This window comes from Cucurbita pepo, chromosome LG04 (genome assembly GCF_002806865.2).
Source record: "Cucurbita pepo subsp. pepo cultivar mu-cu-16 chromosome LG04, ASM280686v2, whole genome shotgun sequence".
Taxonomy (NCBI): Eukaryota; Viridiplantae; Streptophyta; class Magnoliopsida; order Cucurbitales; family Cucurbitaceae; genus Cucurbita; species Cucurbita pepo.
This window is the reverse complement of record NC_036641.1, coordinates 694,417-715,829: the sequence shown is the minus strand read 5'-3', so window position 1 is coordinate 715,829 and position 21,413 is coordinate 694,417. Positions and strand designations below refer to the sequence as shown.

Below are 21,413 nucleotides of genomic sequence, written 5' to 3'. Positions count from 1 at the left end.
TTATCGGGTCTCGGGTTCGTTACTATTTCTTTCATGGGGTTTCTCCATTATTCATCTATTTACGTATTTTAAAAAGAGGATCTTATACATTAATCAATTGGGTTATATTAAGAGAAGTTTAGTCTATTCTACAATGTCTCAATTGGGGGGTTATATCATATAATAATCTAGAAATTGCAATATAAAATGAATTTTAAAATCTTTTATACTAAGTGATCTAGTATCCTTATGCATGAAGATAATCAATTCGGTCGTTGTGGTCGGACTCTATTATGGATTTCTGACCACATTCTTCATAGAGCCTCTTATCTCTTCCTTCTCCAAGCTCGGGTTATGGAAGAAGGAACCAAGAAGAAAGTATCAGCAACAAGTTTTATTACGGGACAGCTCAAGATGGTTGGATTTGGTTACCCAACCCGAAAAAATTTATTGTTTTAACTTAGCATTTAAATTGTGCAAAGACAAACCATGAGTGTCCTAAATGGCAATGGTAAGCTTTTGCGCCAAAAGTACCATCAACCAAAGACCATAAAAGAAGGGAATCCCTAAAGAAATTTAAATTCTCCACCTCTTACTGAATGGGAAACCCAAATGAATCAGTTGTACTCAATGTAAAGAAAGAATCCTAAATATTTACCAGGTTGTGTTAGCTTATAGCCAGCCAAGTCAGGTTGTTCAATCTCTCCTGTTGCTTCAAAAATAAATCCACACAACAGAAGCCATAACCAACCGAGTTATGTTATGCTAATACAACGTGGTACAATAACCTAGTACATGTAATTTAATGATTCAGCTATATAGTCGTTGCACAAAAATGCAATACAGATCTTCGCGGATGTACCAAAAAGAACTCAAGGAAAATGCCTATAAAGAACTAGATATTGATCTATCATCTATGCACTGTCAGATTCGTTCCCTGAATCTATATTCATTGGCTGTGGATTCTTATAGCCACTGATTTCCTCCTTGTATCGTATTTTGTCATCCCGAGCCTTCGATTCGTACGGTTCTTTCTCTTCAGCTGCAAGTAAATTGATCAAGGTTAAGCTAAAAAAATATGTGAATTTCTTAGCTTAAGATGACATACTGGGATCAATGATGCAAGAGATCTCAATTAAAAATTTGAAAAGACACACATACCCGACATCTTATTCCACTTATCTCCAAGTACTCGCCCTAATTCCGTGAAAGAAATTCCAGGATTGCTTTTCTTTATGTTCTGCAATGAGGAGATACAGGTAAGCAAACTAGTTCTTGTTATTAATAAACACAGAAAGGAAAAATAAAAATGGTTCCTACCTAGGTTTCGTCTTTGCAACAAAGAAGGGGGAGAATGAGAATAAAAGTGAGAAAATTACCTCTCTTTCCATCTTAGAGAAGAACATGAAACCAGATATTGCTCTCTTTGGTGCATTTGGATCCTTTTTCTTTTTAGGCTTTTTCTTCTTTGAACCATCATCAGTCCCTTCCCTAGGTTTCTTCTTGGCAGGTGGCTTGGAAGCTGAATGATCTTTTTTAGCCTCCTTTTTTCCAGGCTTCTGAAAATGGAAGCTCAGTGAGCTACAATTATAGAATGCAAATACATATTCAACTCAAGGAAAGAGAAAATTCGCTCACCTCTTTTTCACCTCCACTTACACTAGCGTCAGAATCCTCCCCACCTGAATCATCTGTTGGAGAACCCCCATCATCCTTTTCAACCACAAAATCTGAATCCTACATGAACGCTTCCATATTATACAGAGTTGGACACGAATACCAAAAGGTGTATATAAAGAACTACACACACACAAGTTTACTCAAACACAATGATATATATACGTGACACAAATTCAGAACTTCATGCATACAAAAAGATTGCATACGTGCAGGAAGCAAATATGAACAGAGAAAGATTCACCATTAGCTTCAGCATCAGTCTCACCCAACTGTTACCTTGAATGCATGCAATGATGCAACTACCCTCTCAACTCATGGTAATGCAAAAGTAGCAATAAAGACAATAAAATAATTTGCAAATTAGATGCATAGGAGGCAATGCTTGGTAAATCTATCACATGTGACATTTACATTTTAATGGATATTCACATGTAGTACCTATCCATGGCTCACACTACGTCTGTATAAAGTATGTCCAATCCTCAGAAACCTCATATCATTTCAATATTCTGTACTAACCACAAAATATTGGGCAATCATGCAAAAAAAATTATGCAAAAAGTTCCAAAATTTCAAAAATTCAACTGAATGAAAGATCATTTAACCAGTATGTACTACCATTGGGCTCAAGAGGCATACGTATAATAAATTAACCACCAAAAACGGCCAGGGGAATCCAAAAGCATCAATGTGTCATGAATAAATAGAAAGTATCTGATATGAACTGTGCTTTTTTGGATGAAACGAACGAAATTCATAGAGAAAGAATGGAAGACTACACAAGGGCAAAAAAAAAAAAAAACTACGGGCCAAAAAGAGGGAAAATGAGGAAAAATAGAAGAATACAAGAAAGAATAGAGAAAAGGGGCTCCAATTCGAAAGAAAGATAAACAAGGGATAATCACTGAAGTCCATAATGATGGAAGGCCAATGGGAGACATATGAACTGTATTTACTGAACACTCATCCAATGAAAGATTGGATGGCCTCTATGAAAGGGCCAAAATCTCTCCTTACAACCTCAGAACACCCGAGACAAATAGATTACACCCTTGAACTGCCAATGTCCTTCCTATTTTTCATTTCCCATACCTTCAAATAACAATTGTAAAACCTTCAGTCCACGATGGTACACATCTATGAAGTCATCAATAGTTGTAATCCAACAAACGTGCTAGGACAAGTAGAAAATTATGATCTGATTGAGCCTGATAATAAAAGGATAGAAAATAATTCCCTAAGCTTGTATAAAGCCAGAGTTAGTTCAAAGTTCTGGAATTTTGAATAGGTATGAGCTCTCCCTCTACTATTCTCACACATCCCCTTCTAGTAATCTTATCCCCATCCAACTTCATTAGAACACTCTGCTACCACCCAAACTAACTTAGTCTCAACAGCCTAAATAATCACAACCACCTAACATTAACTCGCAGTGAAGTAAGCATCCTAATGCTTCCTACATAAAAGAGACAGTAGGCCTAAAGTATTAACAACTGTTGAAAGAGAGATCCAAATTGCGGTACTAAATAGGTCAAAGCTTACCTCTTCATCACTCTCATCTCCGCCAGCTTCATTTCTAATACGCTCAAGATGTGGATCAACGGCATCATCATCATCCGCTTGGAGGACAGCCGCCACACCATCTCTAGCCTGGGCATCTCCCAGATTCATGATTTTCAAACCCTTTCCGCTGCAGGGATGAACAAATAAGTTAAAATGGAATCAAAGCCACCTCCATACATACAAGGAAAGAAAATTAAACTCACCTGATAAAGTCAAAAAGATTATGGTATTCATTCCTCTGGATATTTCTAAAGAGATGTTCTTGTTCAGTTTTCAGTCTGATGAGAAGATCAAAGTAATGCATATTGGACCCACCAGCAGCATGCCTCTCAAATTCAACATAGTCAATCTATTACAAAAATATTTTAAGAAAAAGATAAGCGACTCACTGGATTAAACTATCACATGATGTGAGAAAATGCAAGATCCCAAGAGCTTATACCTCATCGTGAAGAAGAAGGGTGGGAGGTTTAGGAAGAAAGAAAAAACTTTTTTCAAGTGGATACAAGACACCATCTTCAGCCTTCAAAGATGACTTGACAGCATAACCATCTTGACAACTGCGGAATTTTCCAGGTCTGGTAATTTTTGCACCAGATAGACCACGCAATATGGTGGTAAACACCTCGTGAATCAGCCCCTATTTTCAACAAAATTATTCACTGAGAGACATTGAATTCACAATGCAAGTCTAAACACCTTGGTAGATACTGCTGTAGATATAACAACAAATCATGTGATCCATGTCCTTATAAAACACATGCCAAAGTATGGCTGAACAGGTCCATCAACGGAACACTATGCTTTGACTACTTGATTGTAGCTGTGAAGCACAGACACTATAGCAGTTTGGGTAACATCTTACTAGTACAACAAACTGAATAAGACTCCAATACTTGTTGAGCATATTCTAAACACTTGTTCATAATCAACTCATGTGAGACACTTGTAAGCATATGACAAAAAAATATTAACCAATGGACTAAAGTATCCCATCCATTTTTAAAAATGGAGACACATATTTCATTGATATAATGAAATATATAAGGCAAGGGATTAAACCCCATATCAGTGGGATTCTAAAAAATCATTTCAATTCGCCAAAGGAGCTTGTATTTGTTTATTTACCTTTTACAAATAGAAAAATAAAAATAGTAATATAGGACAAAAATAATAAATTTTTTAGTGCAACATAAAACTGGTTTTATTAAAAAATAAAAAATAAAGATGCCTTATTGAGTTTAAATTTCCCTTCGGTATAGTATCAAAATAATATATATGTTTAAAAAATGTATCTAGCAATTGGTTTTGCTGTGCCCACGGCACACCCTAGGTTCTGCAAAATAATGTGCCACTGTTCATATTGTGTCTGCATTTCTGTTCCTTCGATCTAGAGTATGGAAGTTTTACTTTTTGAAAGGAAGGAGCAGTTGTTTACCTTATAAGAAGGTTCCAACTTGTCCTTGAACTTTGTGTGGAGAAGTTCATCGCCTATTTGCAAGGTGCTTTGAACCACATAGTCAGTCTCAAACTGCAAGGATGCATAAGAATAAAAGGTTATCCCAAGAATTACATGCAGGAAAATCTTAACAAATGAAGTGACAAATACCTGCAAAACAATATGAGGATATAAAGTTTGGCCTTTACGGATTGGTGGATCTAGAGTCACGACAACAAAAGTATGGGGCTGGTTGGACTGCATAAAACATCACAAGCACACAAGACTCCATACCTTATCGACTGCCTGATCTAGATAGTGTAAAATATAGGTCAATAGAGGTGAAGAAGAAAAACCTTTGGAAGTAAAAAAAGCCGAACAACACTACTGTATTGAATTTTGAAGTCATTGGCTTGTCCTTGGAGCCGCAGGAAAGAGAGGTGAAGTTCAACACTGTACCGACCCCTATACAACAAAAAATATCTCCTTAGAATACCTTAAGAAAAAGGAAAAATCTAAGAAGCCAGTATTAAAAATACCAGAGACATGTGCATGCTATGATAGTTCTATGCATGTGCAGCACATAACAAGCAGAATACAGAATACATTTCCTCTTGATAAATATCTACCTTGGAGTGAGGATAGCAATACCCTCAAATGTGACCACAGCTTCCTCAATGCCCGCACTAACATCCGCCATGGACATGATTTTGTCACGAAATACCTAAACCAAGCAATACTTCATAAACAGCCACAAAAAATATGCGTACTAGTCTGAAACAGATAATGATCCTACCTGAGCAGGAGGATGATTTTCATCACCAACGAATTGAGTATTGGTATTTGGTATGTGAAAACTTATCTCCATTAGAGAATCTTTCTGTGATCATAAATTCATAATGATAAAAGTATTAGATCACAATGAAGCAGATGTAAAAGAAAAGCTTTGCAGTTTGAGATATTAGATATCATATTGCTCAACAATTTGGTTAGGAACAAACAACAAAAACTACTTACAAGAAAGAGACAACATAACCATTTACCTCATTAGCTCCTGTAGTATCGTCCACATGGAACTCTAACATAACATCATTCTTCCCTTGAAGTTGTGTTTGAGCAACATCAGCTAAAGACACTTCAAATGCTTGCTTTGAACCAACCAAGAATGTAAGCATGTTCCCTACATCATAAGTTTCAAACGTAATTAAAAGAAGGCACACTTGACCTCATAAAACTAGTTCACAGAGTGATGGCTATCATATTTCATTTGCATAGCAGCTCATGCTAGAAATACAAAAATTCAATGAAATGTAAGCTAGAGCTAATTGCCAATATAGTGTAATTTAAAACCAAGATTAGCGGTTTCTTAATATCCTTTTAATATCTTCTTAGATCTCTACAGTTGCGATCTTATACATGCAAATAAAGTAGTTCTTTGGATATAAAATTGCTAACCATAAGAAATGATGAGTTAGAAAGTACAAGCCACCATGTGATAGATTGAATGCAGCAAAAATGCTTACCGTTCAAATCAACTTCACCCCAATTACGGCCGCTGACAGAAAGTTGTTTTTCCTCTGGTGCTATTCCACAATTACTTTGGAAAAATTTGGTTAAACTAGTAATGTCCTGCATTAACCAAAAAATTAATAAATTAAAAAGGAAGAAAAAAACTACAATCAGAACATATTGAATGCTCCATAAAAAACACAAATGTTCTTGAAATATTAGTTTGTAATCATCTCATTTCGTGCTACTGCTGTGAACAGATGACATGCACCAATCTAAAAGCTATCCACTAACCAAAGGCAATGGTTTATTGAACTATAACCCCATAAAAGTAAATGAGATATTAACACCTTGAGGTGTATAGCCAGATTCCAAAATCAATAAATATTGAAACAACTTCGGTCTATAGAAATTCAGGAAACCTGGTCGCGGAATCCAATGAACTTGTAATATAATCCATCTTTGACCCGAATTCCCAACTGGTTTGTCCTTGGGACCTTCATCCATGTTACACCAATAATGTCTTCTTTATCCAGCTCAACAGCCTTGCCACCTCCTTGCTTCTTCCACTGAATACCTCTTTGATCTGTTTTAAGCTGACCAGGGTTCTGCGTTAAAACATATACACGGAGGATAATTGTTAGAATCCATGTTCATCATTCCATACCTTCACAGAACTGAAGCCCACACAGCAAAATCAGAAATTGTAACTATTAAAGCTCATTTCCTTCCTTTGTTGCTGAGTATCCTCCAATATAAAGAAGTTCACCGAATGCAACTAGTGAGATGCGAAGGATAAAAAATTACAAAGTCCGAAATAGAACTCTTTACCACGTGTTCCCAACAGATGACACTCGGAAAAAGATAACAGCCGCATCAAATTTTATAAACTTGGGAAAGTTAAAGAAAACCTGCGATAGATTATCAGCATTCCCTTCCCATAAAAATTCACCAAGAAAATAACTAATTATTCTGGCTATTTGCACGCAGCGCCACGAGGAGGTACACAAAGATACAAACAGTGGAGAAATATAAGAAATCCGCCTATTACTTTTCAGTTTGCAATACAAAACTACCATGTAAGTACATAAAGAATCTAGGGATAGTTCAAAACTTAGGGTTTGGAAAGCACAAGAACATCCCAATGCCCATAATCTATACTAAATACAATGATCCAACTCCACCAAGAAACCTAGTTAAGTTACCGTTCAAAAGAGAGAAAGAGAGAGAGAGAGCTTACAGTGCCTCCACGACCGCCGAGAGAGATATTGTTGTAGAGCTGACCGTCAGCCATGGCTGGAAACCTGAGACCAACCAGAAGCAAGCTAATCGCAGAAAGAGAAATGCGAGGAGAAGGGTTTTTAATCGTTTGGGAGGAATTGCGAGTCCCGCTCTCATGGCGCCAAACGGTGGTGATATAGTGTTTACAAACTCATCGTAATCTTTTTTACATTGATTTTAATTGGTTGATTTTCGGCTCTAACGTATGTTTGCCCGCACTGGAGTACCGCCTTAATTACACTCAAAAAGTAAATTTTCATCCTCAATTTTGCTTGCAAATAATAATAATAAATAAATAAATAAAACAAACCAATATTCATTTATTAGCAAAGGTTAGGTTTTCATGTTTCGGATCTCTCAATCCATCTCTTTTGTGGGCTATCATCTTCATTGGCACACTGCTGGCTCTGATATCATTTATAACAGTCCAAGTCCACCGCTAGCAGATATTGTTTGTTTTGGCTCGTTTCGTATCGTCGTCGACCTCACAGTTTTAAAATGCGTATATTAGGAAGAGGTTTCCACATTCTCGTAAAAGAATGTTTTGTTCTCCTCTCCAACCGATGTGAGATCTCATAATCCACCCATTTCGAGGGCCCAACGTTCTCGCCGGCATGCCACTCAGTGTCTAACTTTGGTACTATTTATAACCGTCCAAACCCACCGCTAACAGACATTGTCTGCTTTAACCCGTTACGTATTGCCGTCAGCTTCATGGTGTTAACACGCGCCTATGAGGGAAAAGTTTTTACACCCTTATAAAAAAATATTACATTCTCCTCTACAACCGACGTGGGATCTCAGAGTTAAAGAAGTTAGAAATAGAACGTAAAGCATGGTTTGAAGGTGATTTGTCATAGGAAAGATCGTCATGCATAATTTGGAAGTGTATGGAGTTTTGGACAGTGGAGAGGGACCAAAATTGTGTTATGTTGTGTGGCTTTTGACTTCTTCTTCTTCTTCTTCCACAAGTACAAGACATAAAATGAAGAGTCAAACTAGAATCATTCTCATTGATGCCGACAAGATCACAGATTTTTGCGAAGTTCACAAGGAAGTTTTAGCTGCTCATGTAACTGTACTCATGTCTGCAACTGAAAACAACCCATCACTTTCCTCCATTGTTGCTTCCTCCCACTAAAACACAAGCTTCTCCAGCTTTCCTTAAACTTCTCAAATCAAGACAAATATGTCTTTTTCAATCAACTTTATTGATTGTAATTAACGTTTGTTAGTCGCTGTTGAATTACGATTCATGCGTAAATAGCAGAGGATAAACTTGTTGTTGAGGATTTTACGAAATTTAACAAGACATTCTTTTAGCTTGGGGGTAAACTTGGAACTGATGTTGACACCCGTGTATTCTTAAGTCGCTTACACTCAAATTAGTAATCGAGTTTAAGAACAGCTTAGACTAGAGAATTTGTAGACGTGTAACAAATATTACCACGTTACAAACACTCTTCAAGTTTCTCAAGACTCTTGATTGTGTAACGGCTTGATAGTTATTGATATCACGTTGATGATCATAACCGTTTTAGCTCGAGCTGGCCTTTAACTTGTCTGGGTCGTTCTTTATAGCTATTTTCATTGGATCAATTGTATTGGTTTCTATATTGGCCTTTGGCCTCGTTCGATCCCTTCAGGGTTTTACCACTTTGACCTTTAGCCAAACCCTTGAAGCCTCATGTCAACACATGTAAGTCGGACGGGAAGTGGTGTTTCCACCAGAGGCGACTCAAGAGGCGCTAGCACTGGCAGAAGTTCCTTACCACGATCCCATCCTTGACCCAGTGAAGTTGGAGACGGAGAAATCCACTCTCGATCAATTCCATTCTAATCTTTTAGAGAATCTCTCAGCAAAGATCAACACTCAAAGGCGTGAGGAGCACGTCTCAAAGAGGTCATTGGGTCTTGAGCGAGCTTACACATGCTTCGGACATAGCCACTTGAAATTAGCATTAAAATCCAAACAGAACAACCCAAAGATTTTGGAAGCACTTTTATGACCTTTAGCTAAACAACCAGAAGTCCTTTCACCGGCTGATACAAAAAGAAACAGAGGAAATTCTATGTTTTATAATGAAATAACGTTGGCAGATACAATATGGACAACGGTGTTCTTTGTCTTGTCTCAACTCTGCTTCGGAATTATCGACTCTCCTCTTTTGGACTTCCTTCCCCCACAAGAATTAATATCATCATCCAACAATTCATTCTTGGCTGTTCTTCCAAGTTTTGATCTTATAAAACAGAAACTGAAAAAGACAGGCTTCGAAAACAGTACAAGAACATGAATTATATATATACATTATATTCAAATGGATTGAAACTTGCAGAGGTGGAGGGGAAGAACCCAGAAACAAATGGAGGCGCCAGCTTTGATTTTGAAGAACGAGGAGAATCTAAGAATATGTTGGACGGAAGGCCAAGTTCCGGCCACCAGGCGTGTCAAGAGACGGCGGAGAGATCCCTCCACTGCCTCTGCCATCGATCAAACTAAAAATAAGCAGCAATCCGATCAAGCTCCGACCACCACAACGAAGCGGAGCTCAAGATTTCGCGGCGTCAGCAGGTAAGCAACTGATATGATGGGTGAGATTTTGGTGTTCCTTATGGAAATTTATGGGTTTGTGTTTGGGATGAGAAGACATAGATGGACGGGTCGGTTTGAAGCTCATTTATGGGATAAGCTTTCTTGGAACTTGACACAAAAGAAGAAGGGTAAACAAGGTATAAAAACTCTACTTTTTCATACATCTCTGTTTCTCAGTCTTCCATTTTCTTCTTTTACTAATACTTTCTTTTTTTTCCTCTTATCTTCGTGACCCTTTTGATGAACTGAAATTTTGGACGATCGAACCAGTTTATCTCGGTGAGTATATCTATATAACGGCTCAAGCCCGTTGCTAGGGAGTTGCTAAGAAGAAGTTTCCACATCTTTATAAGCAATGTTTTGTTCTCCTCCCCAACCGAACTTGGTCCTCACTAGCACTCGTTCCCTTCTTCAATCGATATGGGATCTTACAATCCACCCCTTTCGAGGCCTAGCATCCTCGCTGGCGCTCGTTCTTTTTTCCAATTGATGTGGGACCCCCAATTCACCCTCTTCAAGAACCAGTGTCCTTGCTGACACACAGGCTCATGTCCACTTTTGATTGTGAGATCTCATATCGGTTAGAGAAGGGAACTAAGCATTCTTATAAGGGTGTGAAAACCTCTCCGTAACATAGGCATTTTAAAAACTGAGAGGAAGCCTAAAAAGAAAAAACTCAAAGATGACATGTTTATGTGTTTTGATTATATGATAGGGGCTTATGATGAAGAAGAATCAGCTGCAAGAGCGTATGATTTAGCAGCACTCAAGTACTGGGGTGTAACAACAATCACTAATTTTCAGATATCAGATTATGAGAAGGAGATTGAGATAATGCAGACAATGACAAAGGAGGAGTATTTGGCCTCTTTAAGAAGGTCTGGATTCATCAAACATCTTAACTGTGTTCATCAAATTGGCTTTGTTCTAACTTAAATTGTATTGTTTCAGGAAAAGCAGTGGATTCTCAAGAGGTGTGTCAAAATATAGAGGAGTGGCAAGGTGAAGTTCTTGTTGATTTTTGTGCTGTGATGAACTTCTTGAATGTGTTTAAGCATCCAAAAGGAAATCTGGGTGTTTGCAGGCACCATCACAATGGTAGATGGGAAGCAAGAATTGGGAGAGTTTATGGGAACAAGTACCTCTACCTTGGAACTTATGGTCACTAATTCTAAACACTTAGTTCTTAGTTAACAATTAAATTTGACTTATACTCACAGATTTGTTTGATCTTCCATCACAGGCACTCAAGAGGAAGCTGCTCGAGCTTACGATATGGCTGCCATTGAATACCGAGGGATCAATGCAGTTACCAACTTCGACTGGAGCAATTACATGGCCTGGCTGAAACCTCCGCTGCCACCCGTTGCCACCCCGAACGAATCCCATATGACATCGGACCCTCTCAAGGAGCTCTGCAACTCCAGCTCCATCATCCCAGCAGAAGAAACTTCCCTTTTCCAAAACCATCACTACCACGACAATTCCTTCCATTCTCTTCAAAAGCAAGAGCTTCTTCATAAAAGCTGCAGCATTCCTCTCAACAGTTATGTTAAATCTTCTCCATCAGCTCTCAACCTCCTTCTTCGATCTTCATTTTTCAAGAAACTCATCGAGACCAACTCCAACCTTTCGGTGGATGAGGCTGATAATGGAGAAGAAGCAAAGACTCGAGCTGTGCTTGACAATGTGTTTGATGAATTTGGAGACGTCTTCTGTGATAGACTTACAGATGAAACGTTTGTTTGCAGCTCCGACAAAGAGCTGCAAGAAAGTGAGCTTCATTCGTTCTTAAATGGCTCATTTCATCGCTTCAAAGCATCCTGAAAAAGAGCTTGATTTTGTGTGTACTTTGTTCATACCATCATATTTAACATTTTAATATGAAAGTAAGAACTCGATTCTGTCAACTGTGGACACAAATGAATCAATTACTTCTTGCTTTATTCAGCTCTGTTCTAAAGCAAACAACTACAGCATGAATCTCAAATGTTGCAGAAACATAGAAAAGTAATAATCCAGAACTCGAGTATATTGCCAAATATAAAAAAAAAAGTACCCGGTTTCATACGATCGAATGCAACATCCTAACGCTTCCATCTATCTCTGCAATGAAATTACATATACGAGATGCCGTCGGATAATACATACCCTGCAACCCATTAATGAGCATCAAAATTGCTTTCTTTTGCTCTTGAAAAGTCTATCTCTCTTTGTGTAAACATACAAGAAAGCAAAGAAAACTCCTACAGATACAGACACAGAACCCCATGGAAATGGAGGGTCTTTAAAGCAAACCAACGATGCCTCAAGTTCTTGGGATGCATTGTAGACGATGGAGTGAAGCGTGTACAGGTCATGATCTGAAGATCTTATGTAGTACAAAGCCATCTCGAAGTCGAAATGCGACATTGCAGACACCACTTTGTCCAGCTTGTATTTGAAAAGGTTCCACCGCTGTATGAACTCCATTCGTTGCTTCGATTTTAGCAGATTTCTATCACCCCCATGTGCAGCTACAGAGTTAAGAACATCAATTGCACTAGTGATACTATTATTCAATGATGTCAAGATAACATTTCTCTTCGCTGCATCCTTCTGAACAAAAGATAAGGAGGAAACCTCTGTGAATGGACCGAAAGGAGTTTGCCCGATGCTCCACGAGTAATCGACTATGGTATCGTTGTGCCTCGAGCTCCAAGCTAAATGGGTAGGTGAAACTCCCCACATACTCTGTAAAATCGAACCGACTAGTGGCCTCTCAAGATTCCTTGTATGTGTAAATACATGGCGGCCATTACAGCTATAATCACTCACAGTCTGTGTATTCCTTGTCCTCACAGCAATAACCATGTCGTTAAATGCTACAGATTGATGGTAACGATCAAGCAACAAGATTGAGTTCAAGTTCAAATCAAATACATAAACGGGAATAACTCTGGCCATATCCACATCCTCAGGGAATCCAGCCCTTCTAAACTCCTCAGCAGAATCAGACAGAATCTGATGCAATCGCTTAGAATCCAAATACTCATTCACAATCAAAGTATAGTTATCAAACAAAAACCGGGAAGTAAACGAATTGGTGGACCGAGATATTGCAAACGCACAAATGGGGCACTTAGCATAGCTTACCCTATGAGACTTAAATCTCAAAGACTGCTCACCCAACAACAACCCAGCATCATTCAAGGTTCTCTCAATAGACTTCCAATCCAACTCATCTCCATCATTACTCTCAGACCCATAAATGTGTACAAATTGAACAACCAATGAACTCTCAAAGGGAATAGGAATTCTCATAGAAGGAACTAAATGAACCTGGTAAGCACTCCAAACCAACGAAGCCAAATCCGCCAGCAGCGCCTTCTGGGACTTCGGGCGGCCGTGCAAAGTCGTCAAAGGATGGAACTCTCCTCTAGGAAGAACCCCATCTCCAGACAGAGATGGTCCATAATCAACAGGCCCTGCACCCAAATCAATCCATAAATACCTTTCGGCACCACTCCAAATGCTTCCCAAACACTTGGTAAAACCAGGGGAAGAATCCCCTTCACCATATTTGTAAGCATATGGCTTGTCTTGGGAGCCCAAATTAAGCAAATATATATAAACCCCTTGGCCGGATTTCTCCTTCTCGAAATCCTGCTTTATGAGACGATCCACAGAATCATAGGATACAGCAAGAAGCGAAGATCGGAGGCTAGAAGTAATGCTGGCAATTTCAGATTTCAAGATCTCAGAGAGATGGGTAGCCAGAGAGGAGGCATGAGATACGTCGAGATGAAGGGAATGCTTAAGGGCAAGACGGTGTTGATACGAATCAAAAGGAGTAATTACATGGAAATGGTCAGAAGGGAGAGAGGCAGAGAGGAAAGAGGAGAGATGGGTCGATGAATCGGAGGGGAAATCGCCAACAAGACGAACATGTAGAGAGAAAGAGAGGGAGAGGGAGAGGAGAGAGGAGATAAAAGAAGGAATGAGAGGAGGAGGAGAAGAAGAAACAGAGAGGGATTTCTTGAGAGACGATGAGAGGGAGAGAAACGTGTCGTTGGAGGCATGTGGGTCGAAGCGAGATTGCTGAGCGAGAAATGAATCGAGGCCGAGGATCGGAGCGGAGGAGGCGGTGGCGATGATGAACAGGAAGACGATCGCAGCGGCAGCGGCGGTGGGCATTTTTAGGGTTTTGGATTGGATTGGATTGGATTGGAAACGAGGAAGAGAGGGGAATGGATGTGATTATGAACGGATTAGGATTTTGTCATGGATTTCGAGGAGAACCCATTGAAATAGAGAGACATTTGAAGGGAATTGAAGGGAGAATCGAAGAAGATGAAGGCGGAGATGATGATCGTATGGAGGAAGAGCGGATTCAGTGATGTCTCTCGGCGAGTCAACCAGGACACATCCCAATTTCCACAAAATTTTGATTATCGCTTCATCTTTTATGTTGCCTTCTCTTCTTCTTTCCCTCAAAAAATTAAATTACATCAAATTTATAATAATTTCAATATTATAATATCTTACTTATAACTAATTTGAAAGACTAAAATTTTATTTAATTATTTATGAGACTTTCTCGTACATTAAATTTTCTATCAATCACATCATTAAGTTGATCTACGAGCGATCGATCAACCTCATGTACTTAGTTTAGTGTTGGTAATCAGCTATAAAAAAAAAATATAAAAATCGATTAGTATTAACCGAGGACGAACAACTAGCTTATGTTTTTACTCGTACAACTCCCGAAGTTTAGATAATAAATTGATTTTTACCCAGAGTATTATTTATGAATTAATATTTATAATGTAAATTAAGAGAATGTACCATGTGAGTACAAATCTCCTATAATACTTTCAAATTCTAAAGATAAAAATAGATTTTCCCCAATAAATATTCAATTATTTTTTTATAAAAATAATGGATATTATTGCAAAAACAATAAGTCACTGTAAAATTTGTTACATTCGAACACTTCTTATGTCATTCATGTTACAATTCAAAATTACATTAATAACCTCCTTAACGTCTAAATCTTAATCTCTCAAAGATAATTCAACTAATATTAAATTTAAACTCTCAACTATGAGGTTAAAAATTCAAACCTGTCACTAGAGACAAACCTATCAAGATAAGTTTGGACTTTTAACATCTAGGAGTAACAACTCGAACTTCGAACTTCCGATCTCTTGATTGATGGTATATATCTTAATGAACTGAATTGTGCACAAGTTGACAAAACCAAGATTGTAAGCACTAAGAGAAAATGAAATTATATATGACTTACAGATGATGTACTACACATCGGAGTTATCGTTGTCGTCGTCGTAGCATTGTGAATCCCAAAATTTGGAGACAACCTCGTCGTGTCGAACAATGGGACGAGAAGCATTGGTGTAGTCCCTGCAGCGTAGAAGTCCCAGATCTTCAGCATAGCAGGCAGTGACAATTCTACAGCCATTAACAGCCATAGAGGACAATGTAGTGCTGCTGTCCGTACTTTCAGTGAACCAGCAGCTCAATGAATTTGCGTGTGCACCCGAATCTGCCTTCCAGACGTTTACATCGACATTATCTGGACATCCCGTCACTATTTTGTAGGGATCCATGTGTAGGAAATTCACTGCTCCTCTATGTCCATCCAATTCAGCTATTGGCTCGGGTTTAAGAGCGTCCTGGTTTCTTCTTACATCCCAAAGCCTTGCACTGCACAACGAAAAAGTATCCATTTAGTTTAAACCTATTTGATCTCCTAGATCTTAGATTTATTTTATAACCATCCCTAAACTTTCAAAATACTTATTCTACCGTCTCACTTGTTGGATGATGAAAGTCCCACATCGGCTAAGGAGAATGATCATAGGTTTATAATCAAGGAATACTATTTCCGTTAGTATGAAGCCTTTTGGGGAAACCGAAAACAAAGCCATGAGAGAGCTTATGCTCAAAGTGGACAATATCATATCATTATGGAGAGTCGTGTTCATCTAACATCACTTTCATCAATATATTGTATGAATGAACCATCCCTAAACTTTAATGATATATTGTATGGAGGGTCGACATCATTATTCTACTGTCTCACTCAACTAGCCTAAGCAGCTTCAATATATGCCTAAAGTCAACACATCAGTATAGATATTTAAAATCGTGCCATCCATCCATTAAAATGCTAAAAATGGTTATGTTTTGAAAATCCATTCACTAAAATAAACATTATGAAAGTTTAGACATATGGGCATTGCTCTTGATCAATGAATTAGAACGTACCTTCCTCTACCACCTGTGCATATTAAGGATTTAGAGGGAATCATCTCGAATGAGTATAGAAATGGTTGATAAGCTGCAGCAGTTAGAACTTTCTGCATAGTCCTTAAATCGACTGCAACAACGGAGGAACTTGTAGCAGCATAGAGCAAGGATTCATGGCACTTAATGTTTATAGGAGCACCAGGAAGAGAAGTTAATCCAACGCAACATGATGAACGGATAGTCGATGATGCAGTTACATCCCAAACTCTCACCTATTTCCATCGCGATAATAGTAAGAAAGAAAGAACGGAATTAATAAAAACTACAAAATATTAGGTCCAACTTTGAAGCTGTCTATAATGAGATGGTTAAATATATTTCATTAAACAACTAGAAATCTCTCCATCGTTCTGAATTCACAATCCAGAAAACATAGATTAGTTAAGAGTAAGGAGCATAGGATAACAATAGAACTTTGACACCGAGGAAGGTATTAAACCTAACAATAGATTAATACTCCCCCAAGACCTCTCCTCATCCCTAAAATTTCTTCTATACTTCTTCAAGCCAGATATTCCTCCAAATGGTCAAAAAGCAGTTTTCAACTTTTGAATGCCATATATAACTATTGGAATGTCGTAGGCACGTCAATACATCCATCGATATATTGTATGGAGGGTCGACATCAATATTAAGGGGTAATCAATATTTGAATATATCAAAAACCTAAAAAATCACTAATAGAAATATACATGCAAAAACATGCTTTATAGCTTAATTAAAGTTTATATATATTCTGGTTTCTCATAATATTAATTTTTTTTTATCAATATCCATTAGTATTTCTACAAAACTTAGATCTCAACATTTTCATCAACACTAAAATTTAGTCCCGGCATGCATCTAACTCAATAAGATTCAAGGGCCAAGAAAATTCTCCAGTTATGCATGACATGTATCTGCCCTTGCGTATACTTGAAAGCAATTGCTACAATCACTTAAGAATTTTTGTGACGATTCCTCAGTTTCCTCTCAATCTAACTGCTCCAAGGTTTATAATGAAATAACCAAAAGCATTGATTACATAAGACAACCGAACTGCTATATAACACAAAAAATTAATTATGTCATGGTGTGATCAATAACACCAGTCAACAAAGATAAAGTTTAGAAAGTTATGACAACACAGTTGGATTATTTGCTAAGATACGCCTAGCTTTACTACTATAACCATACTAATAACACATACTAACACCCCAACATGTCCCTTACTAGTACTCTCACATTAACCTTTCATCTCTCCAAACATTGAACCTTCTTAAAAAATGCAGCGAAAATGCTAAATTAGAAAGCACTAAAAGATTGTAAAAATACCTTGGAATCTCTTGCAATGCTCACTAAAAGAGATGTCTTATGTCTGGGTGCAAAGACCAAGAGAAGAAGAAAAACATTAGAACATATCATCATAGTAATGAGAGAGTTCTCTACAGAAATAAAAAAGAAGGTCACTGTGTGAAAAAACAGAGATGATGCTACAAGAATTGAGACAATATTTTCGTAAGTACTGGAAAGACTTCCACGTGAGCACATGAATTTACAAAGTGTTGACACCACAGCAAAATGCTATCAAAATAGAACTGGATATCAGAATCTATGTTTCGAAGTGCTTGTATGTTCTAAAGGTCCAACTCTGAATTCAACCAGCCTAAATATTCCATATCCTTATGATATCTAGGTTTGATGAACTTAGAAAGAATGTCACGGCTATACTCCGGTCAACATTTCAATCTGAAAACATGATGTCATGCTGTAGTAAGAGATCTGATGTAAATAGAAAAAAAAAAAAAATTTGAAAAAGAGTTGAGAGGTAAACTAGGACAATTATAAGAAGAATAAAGTTAAGTGCTTGCTTACCCTGCAACTGACATTAACTTAATTGGTTTCTCATGTCCATGTAGTGTAGCCTTTAAAGCACTCTTGCCTCGCTTGCCACTGGAACCAAGAGACCAAAGGCGAACTGTACCATCTTCCCCTCCACTGGCTAGTACTTTGCTACTACCATCACCTAACAGTTTATCTGATAGAGTTGAAACAGGGCCACTATGACCTCGAAAACATTTTTGACAAGAACCCTATAAAAGGTAAGGCCACAACAAAAGGTAAGGGGTTAGGGACATTACTTTTGAATTTTAAACTCTAGGTCGATTAAAAACTAAAAAGATAAAAATAAATAAAAATCAAATTGAGAAAAAACGCAAAGGAAACATATATCCGATCTTGAGCCTGAAGCTCTAATACCAAACGATATGTGGAAATCACTACAAGAGGAGTAAGATTCGGATTACCTTGGTGATTTGAATCTCAAACAATGTTCTTGCCTTGAGATATTCAATCAACAAGGTAATCCGAATCTTACTCCCCTTGTAGTGATTTCCACATATCAACTTTGTAAGACAAGCTTAAAGGCATATTAACCTTGATTAACAAATAAACAATTAAAGGATAATGATATGGCTTCCAAATTCATAACATGAAATTTTCCAACCAATTTTTAAACCTGTAGCAATAAAATATGATCAGGAAAAAACAAGGTGGAAAAAAATGTAGAGTATCTACTTCTAGCGACTGCAAAAGAATTCATAAGAGGACCAATTCATGATTTCTGCCCATACCTTCCACCACAATCGAATCGAGTGATCAGAACTCGAAGTTACCAAAAAATTTCCAGATTTTTTCCCTTCACTCCTAAACAATGAAGTTTCTGTAAGGGGAAACAACCTGCAAATGAAATCATATTTCAATAGCCAGCTAAGAGGGCATTTCAACGAGTGTCAAGTTCAATTAAGCAAAGGATGAAAACAACTAGAATATAAATCATTAGAACAATCAAACCAGTTCCCATGGCAAATACTCACATCTCACCTCATACAAGTGATACGCGCATTGTGATCATTCAGAGTGGTAAGAGAATGACTCCTGCCAAAAATTTTGGGGATTTTCATCATTCGAATTGAGGAGCCCTAACCAACAGAAAATAGCTAAAGGTGGGCAACTAGAAACAGTCTAATTCACTTGGCATCAATTTCAACAATCCAGACAACAAAATTGAAGGCAATCCAGATCAAATTAAAAGAAAAGATTCCACAAATAATTTCGAAAAGAATTCAAACAATACCCGGGAAACGAATACATCATCTCTATCCAAAAGCATAAGGCTATAAGGCTCGGGTTCGGTCAACATATCAACAACCAATGGATCTTCAAACTTGAACTGTTGAAGAGCGGAAAGCCTAGCCAAGTACGCATCCCTAGCTCCTCCTGAAGCTACGGAAGAATCAAGAGGCGGTAATAGATGCTGCCATCGCTCCCTACAGAAACAGAATGACAATCCCAATTGTTGATTCGGAAATTCATAAAAGAGCAGAATGGAAATAGAAGGGGATATGGAGAACCTGAAAAGGCGTTGCCAGATTGAGTCGGAATAGGCTGCTTGTCGGAGATATTTGCAGGTGGTGGCGAGATTGAAGATGTCGTGGAGGTTGAGGAATGTGGCGCAGTGAGCCAGAGAATCTTCATTCAAGTCGGTAATGGCGGTCGGCAAGCTCTGATTCTGGTCCATCGATTGGCGATGGTGATTGGTTTGGCAGGGTTTACAATTTCCAAAATCTTCAACAGAGCAAAACCCCCCGACAGGAAATGGACTGCAAATTTCTTGCTTGGATTTTGCAAGTTTGATCTCTTCCCCTCCTCCCTGCAAATCTTTCAACACCACGGCCGTTCCATTCTGATGCTCTATTAAAGTGAGGTGGAAATGTAATTAAAAATTAAAATATTTCTAATCTTTCAAAAATTTTAAAAATAGTTCAAAAAATAATCTTACTTTTACATGAAACCGGTTTCATTAATATTTAATATCTAACTTTTTAAGAAAATTAAAAATATTAATACCATGTAAAAAAAATGTTGATTAATTTTAAAAATAATATTAACATCGTTGGTATTTATTTTTTTTTTAAATTCCATATTAATAGAAAAGTATTTTCTATATTTTTTTTAAAAGTAAAAAGAATTAAAGGATATTAATGAAATTTATTTAAAATTTAAGGATATTTTTTAAATACTTTTAAAAATTTAAGTGTATTTTTTTAAACCTTTTACAAGTTTTAAATTTTTTTTTTTTAAAGTTTAAGATATTAGTCAAAATTTTTATAGTTTAATATTATTATTAAACATTCATTCCATCAATTTAATAAATGCTAATTTAATAAAAACACTTCTTTATCGATTTATTTCAAAATATCCCTCAATCAAATGTTCTAAATTTTTGAATTACGGAATATTTTTTTGACTAGTTTTAAAAGGACATATATAATAATTTGTTTTAAAATATATATATATAAAAAAAAAACTACTACTATGTTTTAAAAATATCCACAAATTTTTTAAAGTTTTACGATTAAGAAGCAAGTGCCTCTTGTACAGATTGTGTATGAATCTACTATAACTGTAGTCTACCTTATTATATCGAATTACTGCATTTATTCGAGCGATCCACAACTGTCGAAAATTTCTTTTTTGCCTACCTCTATCCCGATAAGCTGAAGCCAAAGCTCTTATTTTCTGTTGAGTAATAGTTCGAGTAAGTCTTGAATGAGCCCCTCGAAAGCTTGATGCAAATAAACGAATTTTTGTTCTACGTCTCCGAGCTATATATCCTCGTTTAATTCTAGTCATTGAATAAATGAAACTTTGATGAATAACTAATTGATTTCCTTTCTTTCAGTTAGTCCTTTCTCCTTTCCTAGTCTATTAATAACAAAACGTATTTTTCCAATGTATAAAATAAAAATTCCAATGGCTTTTGCTACTATAACCTTCCCGACCACGATTTCTTTTTTGTTCTAGTCACCCCAAAATACGAAATTGTATTGATACTTGGTATCAAAAAAAAAACATCGAGTAAATAAAAAAAATCGAAATGGATAAAGAAATAGTGGGTTCCTTCGTTTCTATGGTTACTTCTTAAACGGTGAGGTCCTCTCTATACACCGGAGCTCCTTCTTTTATTTCATCAATGTTATTGTTAACTTGTACAGTTCACCCTCTTTGGCT

The 21,413-nt window shown here is 37.2% G+C and overlaps 4 protein-coding genes across 4 annotated transcripts; 1 reads left to right on the top strand and 3 right to left on the bottom strand.

The window, feature by feature from the left end:
• Positions 1-606: 606 nt before the first annotated feature.
• LOC111793993 (FACT complex subunit SSRP1) lies at positions 607-7,559 on the bottom strand. The gene is made up of 16 exons (XM_023676089.1): positions 7,410-7,559; positions 6,592-6,777; positions 6,184-6,289; positions 5,704-5,840; positions 5,457-5,540; positions 5,290-5,384; positions 5,017-5,125; positions 4,832-4,918; positions 4,661-4,753; positions 3,665-3,862; positions 3,426-3,571; positions 3,202-3,349; positions 1,618-1,716; positions 1,359-1,538; positions 1,141-1,219; positions 607-1,021 (listed from the first exon to the last, which is right to left on the bottom strand). The coding sequence occupies exons 1-16, from the start codon at positions 7,461-7,463 to the stop codon at positions 894-896; spliced, it is 1,929 nt and encodes a 642-aa protein (XP_023531857.1). The 5' UTR covers positions 7,464-7,559; the 3' UTR covers positions 607-893.
• Positions 7,560-9,665: 2,106 nt separating this feature from the next.
• Positions 9,666-11,996, top strand: LOC111793436 (AP2-like ethylene-responsive transcription factor At1g16060). The gene is made up of 7 exons (XM_023675307.1): positions 9,666-10,025; positions 10,101-10,183; positions 10,317-10,325; positions 10,762-10,924; positions 10,998-11,048; positions 11,131-11,207; positions 11,290-11,996. Exons 1-7 carry the CDS (start codon positions 9,817-9,819, stop codon positions 11,871-11,873), a joined length of 1,176 nt encoding a protein of 391 aa, XP_023531075.1. The 5' UTR covers positions 9,666-9,816; the 3' UTR covers positions 11,874-11,996.
• A 61-nt stretch (positions 11,997-12,057) lies between these two features.
• Positions 12,058-14,510, bottom strand: LOC111793435. The gene has a single exon (XM_023675306.1). It carries the CDS (start codon positions 14,220-14,222, stop codon positions 12,219-12,221), a length of 2,004 nt encoding a protein of 667 aa, XP_023531074.1. The 5' UTR covers positions 14,223-14,510; the 3' UTR covers positions 12,058-12,218.
• A 487-nt stretch (positions 14,511-14,997) lies between these two features.
• On the bottom strand, positions 14,998-21,035 carry LOC111792690 (uncharacterized WD repeat-containing protein alr2800-like). The gene is made up of 9 exons (XM_023674240.1): positions 20,885-21,035; positions 19,754-20,093; positions 19,477-19,669; positions 19,224-19,321; positions 18,974-19,079; positions 18,216-18,433; positions 17,676-17,718; positions 16,320-16,573; positions 14,998-15,755 (listed from the first exon to the last, which is right to left on the bottom strand). The coding sequence occupies exons 1-9, from the start codon at positions 21,033-21,035 to the stop codon at positions 15,347-15,349; spliced, it is 1,812 nt and encodes a 603-aa protein (XP_023530008.1). The 3' UTR covers positions 14,998-15,346.
• Positions 21,036-21,413: the final 378 nt, after the last annotated feature.